The 12,895-nt window shown below is 32.2% G+C and overlaps 1 protein-coding gene across 1 annotated transcript; it reads right to left on the minus strand.

The window, feature by feature from the left end:
• Positions 1 to 1,733: 1,733 nt before the first annotated feature.
• LOC139526692 (uncharacterized) lies at positions 1,734 to 2,123 on the minus strand. The gene has a single exon (XM_071321853.1). The coding sequence runs from the start codon at positions 2,121 to 2,123 to the stop codon at positions 1,734 to 1,736; it is 390 nt and encodes a 129-aa protein (XP_071177954.1).
• Between the last annotated feature and the right edge of the window lie 10,772 nt (positions 2,124 to 12,895).

The raw sequence follows: 12,895 nt of genomic DNA on the forward strand, positions 1-12,895 counted from the left end.
AAAAAAAAATTAAAAAAAAAGACCCAAAAGAATGCTGGACATTTTTAAACAAAAACAATATTCAATATGCTTTAACAAACACATGTCATATGAGCCTCTTTTAAATCGGTGAATTAAAGTACATCGGTGTGAATTACATGCTTCAAAGTCATTAGATGTGCAGTTGACTGAGAAAGATCAGTTTCCTCCAAGTTCAGTATTTTGGTGATTTTACTTTTTTTTCATTTATATAAATACAATTCATATTAATTACTTGGATTGTTAACAAGGAATCTGCATTATGTTTGTTCAAATATACTGAGTGCCAATGCAATCGCAACACTTGGTTTTTTATAAATAAAATTTATATTAGAAATTATAATCTTTCAAAATAAATTGTTCTTGAAAATTAACAATTTTAACAATAGATCGATATCAAACAAACATGTTTCATTGTCATCTTTCGGGCGCAATAGGAAAACGAAATATCCAATGTCGAATCATCAACTCACACTCCTAACAAAAAAATGTTACAACCCCGTGGTTAGAGCAATCTCGACAGCGCCGTGGAATTGATCATTTCGGACGTTTAATGTGATCCCGAGGAATGTTGTTCCATTTGTCCTGCAAAGCTGCCTTTATGATAATGGTGGTGGTTTTCATCGTCTAAACCATGTCAAATCGGACCAAAATCCGGCGAAAGCATGACTTGTAGCCAAGTCGGGTGTCAAATGTCTATGTAACCACCACTGACGGTTTTTGGTACATAATGAATGATTTTTGGTCTACAGAGTTCGATGTTTACCTAAGACGGTAGTTTAGATGTCACTAAGGAAAGACTGTGGTGCTCTTTTACGATTTCTGCGCAAATCGTGCTTTATTGAAATTGCTCGAAAGGTTCTATCGTGACCACCATTGAACTCTCGTGATCTGTGGACAGCCATCAGAGTCGATATCGGATATGTTAAAGACCAAACGTATCGGTCTTGCTGAGCGTTTCTTGTTTTTTGTACCCCGGGATGTGGCTTATCATTAAATGATCCATTTTGGTTGAATTTGTGGATGATTTGGGTAATTGTAGAGGCTACTTACAGTCTTCTTGTAATTGTATGCTGCGAAAGGCTTCATTGGATCATGCCCAAAACTGCATGTCGCTGGTTGTCAGAAAGTCCTGGCATTAACTCAGATGTTTATTGCAGTTTCTTAACAATCCGGGCGGGAAAATTAATGCAGTATCTAAGCTTTAAATGACAAAATCGTGAAAATGGTGCGTATGTTGAAAAACGGTGAACTCAGCTAATTTTCAACCAACTATACAAAGTTCTAATATAAATAAAATAAAAATCATAAGATTTGTTTGAAAAACAAAAGGGTTGCGTTTTCATTGGCACTCAGTATATATTATGTAGCGATAGGTCTATGTGAAGTTGAGAAACGAAATCACACCATGGTTCATAAGAAGATGAATTGACTATTTTGTAATTTTAGCTATGAAATGGTAGTGTTACTCCACATGTGTAAAAGTTTTTTGAAGTAATTGGCAATGTGTATTTTGAAGATTGAATTTTATCGCTTTAAAAGTAAGGCATAATACCACTATTAACGTATTGTTCTTTCATCTGTAAATACATAAAATGCATTATTTTTCACTTCATAGAAACAGGTTTAGAGACTGGATAACTTCATTGTACGGTAAAGAAATGAGACGTCTTCGTTAATTAAAAAATGTAATATTGACGTTAAAACTGTACATATCAAACAGAACGTATTGTACGACAGGCTGCTAAAGTTCTTTCAGCTGAATTGAATCTAGCATCAAGTAGAATACCAACATGTTTCACACTATTACACACTGGAATTATATCTGTATTGAGTTTTAAATCTCTATAGGTTTCGGTTCTTTTAGAAAATATAAGAACTTGACTTTTACTGGGTGAAAACTCGAACTTCCATTTAACACTGTAATTGTAACAAATGTCAATCATGTATTGCATTCCGGAAAATGTTGGCGATATAAGAGCGATGTCATCAGCTTGTACAGGACATCCAACATTTAATTCTAGCATAACATCTCCTTTCCCTGACGTAGAAAGTATATCAATAAGATCGTTTATATAAATAAGATAAAGTTTCGCTGATACCATTCGTCAGACCATCTTGACTGACTAAACACGTAATATTGACGCCAAAACTGCACATATCATTTTGGTTAAGTAAACATGAAATAGTCACGTCAAAACTGTATAGAACATCTTCATTAGTTAAAAATGTAATAGTGACGTTACAACTGCACAGAACATCTTGATTAATTAAACAAGTAATTGTGACTTCAAAATTAGACAATACACCTTGATTAATTAATCAGTGTAATGTTGACGTCAGAACTGTTCTTTTAATTAGAACATATCCAGATTTTGAATCAATTTAGATGTTATATTAGTCTTCCGGGATCCTGATAAATGTGTCAATTATTGCAAGGTCATATTCCAGGGATGTTCTGTATTTGCCCACGTCATATTTGATTTGATACACAATTATTGGCTATATATATCTCACCTGATCAGGAAACCTTAATTAGGTTTAATTTGGATGAACTTAGTAAGGACTAATATATTTTTTTAATGTAATTTTATATGGAACTCCTGTTTTAAACTTTACTTCAAAAAGATCTTTATTGTATTTGCCAGGATTAAATTTTGCATTACATTTATAATACATTATTACCAGATTTTGATAAGAATCAGTTGAACATATACATGATCCGGTAAGTAAAATGATGCAGAATGCAATACAAGAAACCTCAGCAAAATCAACGCGTACCCACTTAAAAACTAACAGGATTTCGTTGGAAAAGCCATTCCTATTGGCATTTGTCGAGTTGTTCGAAACAGGTGCACTGTTAGGAAATCACAGTTGTTGGCGTTAACAACGTAATAAAGACGAGATTTTGGTCAAACCAATAACGATGGCGTAGGTCTGAACCATCCTATATATGCCTGTAACTTTACCACTGAGAAAAATCTGTATATAGAGATAAAGATATAGAGACAATCATAATAAAACAATACTGCGCTACAATTAAACTGTTTTGTTAAACTTCAGATGCAAGTATTTGATAGAATCTTTTTATGTAAAATTGAACAGTAAAATTTGAAAAATCAAAATATAGAAAAATAACAAACACAAACAATATGTTGTTTTTATCATGTATATAAAAAATGTTTGACTTATCCTGTATGAGTCAAATGGAAACCGTTATCATGTCTTTCATCGTTGCATGATGTTACCAATGTTACATTGTAGCTTGAAAATGGATGCTTTTGTTGTAATGTTAAAAAATATTGGAAACATAAATGACAATTAAATTATGAATGCTGAGGTCTGGTTAATTTTCCAATGTTGTAGATGTAATAAATATCGTAACAAAATGATCTTCTGTATATATTGCCGATGAATACACAAAAAGGTTAATATCCTCATGGTGGGCGTAGAAAGCTTCTTACTGCTTCTATAAGTAGGTAATAAGAATTACTAATTAAATATAACTATTAAAGTCTTTGTGAAAAGGACGCGTGTTATTGTTTCAGTTGCATTTTATATATAAGCTTGTATGTGTTTGTATCTTTAAGTCAGCAATTAGCATATAGACAACAGCTGAAAATTGTTTCAAGTATAAGTGCCAAGTGATTCCAGTAATTGGCAGGGATATCACACACTAGTTTTCTTGTAGAATATGTTTTCTATTTGTACAATTTAAAAACTGTAGATTTTGGAAACGTTCAATTGTAGCAATATAATTGTAGTTATTAATAATTCGGTTATTAATGAAGAATTGCCAAAAAAAATATATTAGACGTTTGCCCTCCTGATGACCTTTGATAGTGTTGCAGTAATTAAAAACGGTTAATTCAAAACAAGTGCTCGTGATAAAGCGCTGTTTTTAATACCGGTGTTTTTAATGGATATTACTGTGGCAAAACAAATATGCCGATTAATTCATTTAAATGAATTTAGGGGATTTCTTTTAAGTAGAGAATAATAAATTTTTATTTTGTTTTTTGTTTTAGTTTTATTTCATTAGATTAAACATATTTTTGTTCCTGGTTTTAAATATATGAGTTATAATTTTTCATAGACATGCACGATGTACAAAATGTATTTTTCTTTAGAAGTAAAATTAAATTATGTAACAGCCGGTTACATGTAGCAGTTGTTAAATTTCCATCTGAAAACATGTTAGTTTCAGTATTTCCACAGCACAGTATGTCATTATTATTAACATGGAATGCTGAATATTCAGGTTAGGTATTACATACGTATATACAAATGTAACACCTGCTTTACATCCTAATCTATTAATCAACACATGTTTAGATCAATTCTATATATATAGATATAGGAAGATGTGGTGTGATTGCCAATGAGACAACTCTTCATCCGAATAACAATTTATAAAAGTAAACCATTATAGGTCTATGTACGGCCTTCAACACGGAGCCTTGGCTCACACCGAACAACAAGCTATAAAGGGCCCCAAAATTACTAATGTAAAACCATTCAAAGGGGTAAACCAACGGTCTAATCTATATAAAAAAAAACGAGAAACGAGAAACACGTATTAATTACATAAACAAACGACAACTACTGTACATCAGATTCCTGATTTAGGACAGGTGCAAACATTTGCAGCGTGATTAAACGTTTTAATGATACCAAACCTTCTCCCTTTTTCTGAAACAATAGTATAACATCACAACATGGCTGTAAAAGCTCTTGAAGTGGTTACGATATCAATCACATAAATAAAAGACCATATTTATACAAAGTACGACATCGAAAAAGACTTGTCATTGTTAATTCATATATATCTCAATTATTTTTATGATCTTCTTTTTTTTCAAAATGTGATCGAATTTGGGAATAGCTATTGATTTTGATTTTTGTATGTCCTTTATATGTTCTTTGTATGCCTGTACCAAGTCAGGAATATGACAGTTCTTGTCCATTCGTTTTTGATGTGTTTTGTCATTAGATTTTGCCATGTGATTATGGACTTTCCGATTAGATTTTCATCTGAGTTCGGTATTTTTGTGATTTAAGTTTTCTATATGGGTTACCTCTTTATGTTTAGTAGCATGCTACGCAATCCATCAGGCTTTCAGTTTTATGAGTAGGAAAAGGAGCTTATTTTATTAAATTATACCGTTTGTTTCCCGTTTTGAATGGTTTTACACTTGTCTAGTCATTTTTGTGGACCCTTTACAGCTTTCTGTTCCATGTGAGCCCTATGCATTCAAAAACTCCAATTTAATTATTTATTGCATACATGTACATAGTGAATTTTTCACGAGCATTCCAACATACTTCTGACAAATAATTTTACTCAAACATATTGTGACTTCTTTCCTGACTGTTTTTCTTGTGACTTTTTTTCCTAGGGATTTTGTGACTTTTTATCCTGTGACTTTTTTTCTTGTGACTTTTTTTCCTGTGACTTTTTTTCCTGTGACTTTTTTTCCTAGGGATTTTGTGACCTTTTTTCCTGTGACTTTTTTCCGTTTACCGTACCTACCGAGCCAAGGCTCCATATTAAAGACCGTACGTTGACCTATAATGTTGTTTATGTTTTTGCAAATTGTGACTTGGATGGAGAGTCTATTCAATAATTTGGTTGCTGATATCATCCTTTTATTCACAAAATTGTCGAAACTGCTAAATTTAGAACCTGATTTCGTTTATTGGAAAAGGAATCCATGTTTGTTTAGTTTAAAAGAGGGACGAAAGATACCAAAGGGACAGTCAATTATTTATTATTTAACTTATTTATTTATAGTGGATTGGGAAACAAGTTATTGCAACTTATATTAACCCCTTTCCACTTTGCCGATACAATTTTCTCCCCGGAACAGGGATCGAACAAGGAACCTTTGTGTTTGTAATCCGATGCTCCAACCACTACACCATGGCTCTTCTATTTATGTCTCGTTATTCGTTGGTATGTCCTATGAAAAGTAAAAGTTTTTGCAGAGAACATATTGCAAAACGTCTGTTTTATATCAAAGATAATCATATATTTTGTTAAAGGAATACATATCCTAAAAAACGATTCTTAAGGCCATACTCGCAAATGGTGTCAAGGTGGGACCGAAAAATCAGTCCCCGAAACGGGTATCGAACCAGGAACATTTGTGTTAGTTGTCCGATGCGCTACCCCCACACGCATGCACGGCTCTCAGTTTATGTTTGGATAACACTTTTGAACCGCAATGAGGATCATGAAGTTGATATCGTTATTGTCAATTTATTTGAAGTTGTAGTGTATAATTGTTCAAGATATCGAGTATTTGAATGATGATGTGTCACCGACTTTGGGTTAACTCAAAAATAATAACAAACGTACATTTGTATGTATAAATCAATTTAAAGAAGCTATCGAAAAACATTACTTTGAAGAATATAATATTATTTAAGTCATGCAGTCAATGTGGCTTTTGTTGTGATAGGTCAGCATGCAACTATTTAACTTTTATTACTTTAGTTGAAAATGATAACCACAATAAACTGATATTGTATTGAAGCCCTACACGGAAATTGCCACTTGATCGCACGCAGTGACACGCATGTCAAATGCCAACTCAAGTACATTGACAGGATCGAGGTCACATTACATGTATCACTTCCGAGATATCTATCAATGGATTGACACAGAAAAGGGTCACTGGGTATTACTTACATGTATGTCGGTCATCCTAATAAATAGTTTACTTTCTTGGCTCCATGGATATGCGCAATTCTGATGTTTAAATTTTATACATCGGTTACATAATTATATATTTCTTTCAACAGATACAAAAAATAAAAATAACAGAAACCCAAGATAGCTCAATGCTAGAAAGGAAATATAATATTATCAGATTTATAAATATTAGGTCTACCGCAATAAATATAAATCATGATTATCTTCCTTCGTATGAATGATTAAAACATTATAATATCAAGAGTATGAAAACGTGTGATACAATTTATGGATCATGCAGCATTGAAGGCGGCACGATCCCCAGTAATTGTTCGTTTAGACTAGGGGTGACATTAGTAATCATGTCACTGCTATGGCGCGGAATCAGGGTCAAAAATACTTATTTACGTATAAACATAATTATTTCTGTATATACGGAATTCGATTTATGTATATACGTAAATCGAATTCCGTATATACGTTAATCGAATTCTGTATATACAGAAATAATTACGTATATACGTAAATCGAATTCTGTATATACGTAAATCGAATTCCGTATATACAGAAATAATTATGTATATACAGAAATAATTATGTATATACGAAATTCGATTTACGTATATACAGAATTCGATTACCGTATATACGTAATTATTTCTGTATATACAGAATTCGATTTACGTATATACGTAAATCGAATTCCGTATATACAGAAATACTATCTTTCTGTCTTTACATAAATATTTCTGTATATACGGAATTATTTCTGTATATACGTAATTCGATTTCTGTGTATACGGGATTAATTTTGTATATACGTTATTCTATTTCTGTGTATACGGAATTATTTCTGTATATACATAATTGGATTAACGTATATACGTAATTATTTTTGTATATACGTAAATCGAATTATGTATATACACAAAGAAGTATTTTTGACCCTGATTCCGCGCCATACACTGCTCATCATTTTTCTTTGAACGAAGACATCTCTCATAAAAATTATTTTGAAAATAATGCTGCTTAAATAATATTAAACAAGAATGTGTCCTAAGTATACGGATGCCCCATCCGCACTATCATTTTCTAAGTTCAGTGGACCGTGAAAATGGGAGAAAATCTCTAATTTAGCATTAAAATTAGAAAGATCATATCATAGGGAATATGTGTACTTACTTTCAAGTTTATTGGATTTCAACTTCAGCTGGTCCCAAAATAAAAATGTGCACTAGATCAGTGAAAATCAACGTCATACGAAACTCTAAAACATATAAATGAACTAAATTAAAATCACACACGACTAACATAGGTAAGAGGCTCATATTTTCGGAAAAGCGCAAAAATAAGTCGGGGGTTAAACATAATTTTATTTGACAGATATCAACCCTCCCCCTATACATCTAGCCAATGTAAAAAACAAACACACAGAAAAACGCACAGTAAAACTTGGTTTAAATGAAGTCAGAGTCCGATTTCAGAATATGTAAACTGAGCAAAATAATAATGATACATACATTAACAATGGGCTCTGTACAGGCAGTAAGGGTGATGCAAGCTCCAGATCCCAATTAAACTGATTGAAAGATTTTGATTGGAAGATTATGCATGTCATGATATTGCTAAAACAGATTACAAATACATGTACTGTCATAACTAATTGCCCGATAATCTCTCTATAAATTTAGAACCATACGAAAATTTGGAAAGCAACTCGGCATATAAAGATATATATTGTATAAATTAACAGATACCTACATGTATATATAAATACTAGGACAAAAAATAGCGGACGAACTTGCAGAACGCGTGAAAATGCAGTAGCAAGAAAATGAGAAATGACAAAAAAAAAAATGCCATGAATAAAAATATTAGAGCACACATCTCAGAAATAGGAATATATTTCATGGTTACTTACACAAAGTCATGCATTTTTAAAAACAAATATTCACTTCTTTTACGATTTCACCTTCTTTTGAGTGGTATATAATCTTGTTATCATATTAAGATATTTTTAACAAATGCAATTCAGTCTGATGTTGTGATATTGTGGTTGTTTACGTTGACATTATATCAACGTGATACGGAAACAAATGTCATTGTAAAGTTGATAAAACAGATCATTACCATGACAATAATAGAGGAAATAGGAAATATGTTCCCATTTCAAAACATTGTATGAAACAATGTAAATTAAATGTCAAATGGTGCATCCTCTATAGGAAAAATCAATTTGTAATTTATATGCATATTTATCTAAAAAAATGTAAAAACTTGGAAAGATTTTTAGATACTTCATTTATTCAGAAAAGAACAAAACAACACACTGAATACTTCTTTAAATCGTTTTCACAATGCAGACCATCTTTGTGAATGCTTTGTATAGCGTAGTCCGAACAAGGGGGTCTCGGACGTAAATCCCTTGTATGTTCAGTTTTATATATAATAAACCTTTTACCATTTTCTATTTAGGCTGTTCAAGTATTAATGTTAAGATTGGGCACTTAAAAGAGTTACAAAAGGGTTCCTTAACTTTTTCTAAAAGTTGTTACTTAAGTCTATACAAGGCATCGGATTGCATGTGCCCAATATGACCTAACATGGTTGTATACTCATTATTCTGACCCAAATTTAACCTGCCGTACTTTCATTTTGAATTCGAGATTTGTGAAGAATCAGGAAGTTTTTTTGTTTGGATCGAGCCCAAAACAACCTAACATCGAGTCAGCTTTAATAAACATGTGATTTTGACCAACATTATATATATTTGACCAAGAAATAACATGGAGCACAACCATTGCCCAAGATTATAATCACTCATGGAGTGTATTTTGTGTCTTTGTTTGATGGATCTAAAATAAAAAGTCTAATTGATTTATTGTAAATAATACTTAAATCGTCGTTCTTATAGCTGTAAAGTAGTAAATGCTGTTATGATGTTATTTTATCTCTTAACTTTCAAAAGGACATGAGGTCACCCCTTATTTTTATTGGGTGCGTGTTGCTCAGGACCGGAGGTCACCCTGGATTTTTATTGGGGTGCGTGCTGCTCAGTACTTGGTTTTCTATTCAGTTTTTATTTTGTATTCCTGTCGTGTTTCTTTTGGATTTGGTATATATAAAAACAAGAAGAGAGGGTATGATTAATTGCATATTAAACAAAATTAATCTTCATAAGAGACTAAATGATACAGAAATTAACAACCAAAGACCATCATGTGGTCTTCAACAATGAATAACACCCATCCTGAGCACCACATAGTCAGATATAAAAAGGCGTCGAAACGAAAATATGTAAAACAAATCAACAGAGAAAATATAACCTAATTCATGTGCAAAATAATTCTGTCGGTCGTTTAACAAGGTTATCATAAAGTATTTGTCTTTGTCTATTTGAGAATATGTGATATAAAATTGTAATAAACAAAGGAATATTTGAGAGCAAAAAAAATACTGTTTTTTCAGTTTGTCATTTGTTCTGTGTGAGACACGGCTCAGTGTTGAAGACTACAGTGGAGATTACTTTTAACCTCTCATCAAATCTGCCAAAATATAGCAGGAGAACTGTTCTAGGACGGTATGTAGAACTGTCTACCGGACACCTTTTAGACAGTTCTAAACATTTTTAGACAGTACTACCGTAGAACTGATCTTGACAGTTCTACCTAGAACTGATTCTGACAATTCTATTTAGAACAGTTCTAGCGTAGAACTGTTCTATGTAGAACTGTTCTGGGACATTTTAGAACAGTTCTATGAAAAATATTTCTGACATTTCTAAAGAGAGGTTAGAAGTGATAGCCACTGTATACTTTTAATTATAATGGTTTACTTTTACAAATTGTTATTTGGATGGAGAGTTGTGTCATTGTCACTCATACCACATCTTCTTATATCCATTTTGAAATATAAATAGACTTATTTCCCATTATTTAAGTATACATGAAACCATTTTGCATTCTAGGAAATAACGGATGTTGTTTGGCTCAGATAAATTAATATTAGACCGGAGAAATTTGTCTATGGTAACAAATGCATACAAGGAAATGGTGTTTGGAAATAAAATAGTATATATTAGGGATATATGATACACATGCATCAGAGCTGTATTCTGGTAGAGTTTAGTGCGATAAATCAATGTAAAATATGAAGACCGCCGTATTTTGCATTTGTTTTTATATTTTTAAAGACGTCTGCGTATCATTGAAGATAACAGATTATAATGTATGTCCGAGAACTGCAGTTGCAAAGTAAGTCATTTGATCGATTTGACAATTATAGATTCCATCAGTATTCACTGCAATAATAGGAAAATTCAGAACAGATTTTTCACTAGTGAGAAGAAATATTTTTCTCACACCGAGCAAGAAATGCAAAAATTAGAGATATATAAATTCCTACACTGCAACAAGTGTATTACGATATGTCTCCACTCGAACACAACATTAAAGAAAATTTATTGATTAATTTAAATGAGGTATGTACATCCAATGCTACAGCTACAAATCAGACATACGTTGGTGGGAAACAAATGAAATTGCATGACATCCATTTTAAATTAGATTATATCGATCCGTCCATAAGGGTAAGCATCTCCTACTATGCGCGCATTACTCTTCACACTCATGAAATGCAGATACAAAGTATATGGCAGCTTACCGCTTTTCATCAGCACAATTAAGGTAGTCTGAGGGAAAATATCATTATATACTAAAAGAAATAAGTACCGTAAAGCTAAACTTGTCATTATCATGTAATTAATTGTTGACAAATGGTATTTATTTTCATCTGAAGAAATCCGTTAGCCAAAGGGAACATGACTTCAGGATGTTGTCCTAATTATTCTTTACAGAATGGAACATGTCAAGGTAAGTATGTCGTACCTGCCATGTCTCAGTAGGTACCTCGTTCCTGCATGGAACATGTCAAAGAAGGTAATGTCGTACCTGCCATGTCTAAGTAGGTATCTCGTATCTGCATGGAACATGTTTTAGTAAGTATTTTGTATCTGCATGAAACATATCTAGGTAAGTTTATTGTATCTGCGTGATACATAATACTAATGTTTGGAAGATATATTGCATATGCATTGTACGTGTCAATTTAAGCATATTATATTTAAAAACAAAATATTCATGGGGGCTTGTATTTATAAGTTACTTTTACCACGATTTGGCCCTTAATGCTAACTACATGTATTTTACGGCAACCGCGACAATATGTCGTATCTATATGGAACATATCAAGATATGCAAGTTGTATCTATATGGATCATATCATTTTAGGCGAGTTGTATCTGTGTGAAACATTCATGTCAAGGTAGGTACATGTTTGTTGAATATGCAGGAAAAATGTCAGGACAAGAATTATGTATCTGCATTATAGATATGCCAAATAAGGTAGTCTTACTGTATGTGTATATTGTTTCTCCATGGAACATGTTTAAATAAGTATCTGTATCGAACATGTAGAGGTACAAATGTATGTCTATTGATCCATTGCATGACACATTTCAAGGATATAGTGTGTTGTATCTGCATTGAACGTGTCAATTATGAATGCTTTTCACAATGTTTTTCACATTTGGTCTTCGCTTTTTAACATGTAGAATAAAGAGCGAAATTATAATCATATGTATACATATAGCCTCTATTTTATGATGTACTACTATAAAAAATTGCATTTATTTTATATTGATATTTAATGCACACTAGAACACACCCGTGATATCACGGATCCGTGATTGAATTAAAGTATATAACTATGCGCAAGCCTTATTTTAGTATTAGTATTGTCATCTGTTAAAGTCATGCCGATTATAAGATACACAGTTTTTCTCTGCTTTCAAGTCTTTCTGTTTGAACCCGTCGAACTGGAACTTATCAATTATCGGGTAATATTAATTAGTTGGAAAACAAAAGGTCCTGGAATAGAGTATTTTTTAATCAACAGCATTGTCCTATATAAGTTATAAGTAAAGTTGAATTATTTGCCTCGCTGTTTTAAGTCATGCCCACTAACAAATTGAAAACTGTACCTATACGCATTATTTTTAGTCCAGATTTTTAGTATTCGTATTGTTATCTTAGAAAGTCTAACTGATTAAAATACTACAAAAGGTAACCATTTGACAATTTAGTAGTGTCAACCCTGTGGTTATGACCCGTGTATATAGCA

This window comes from Mytilus edulis, chromosome 6 (assembly GCF_963676685.1).
Source record: "Mytilus edulis chromosome 6, xbMytEdul2.2, whole genome shotgun sequence".
Classification (NCBI taxonomy): domain Eukaryota; kingdom Metazoa; phylum Mollusca; class Bivalvia; order Mytilida; family Mytilidae; genus Mytilus; species Mytilus edulis.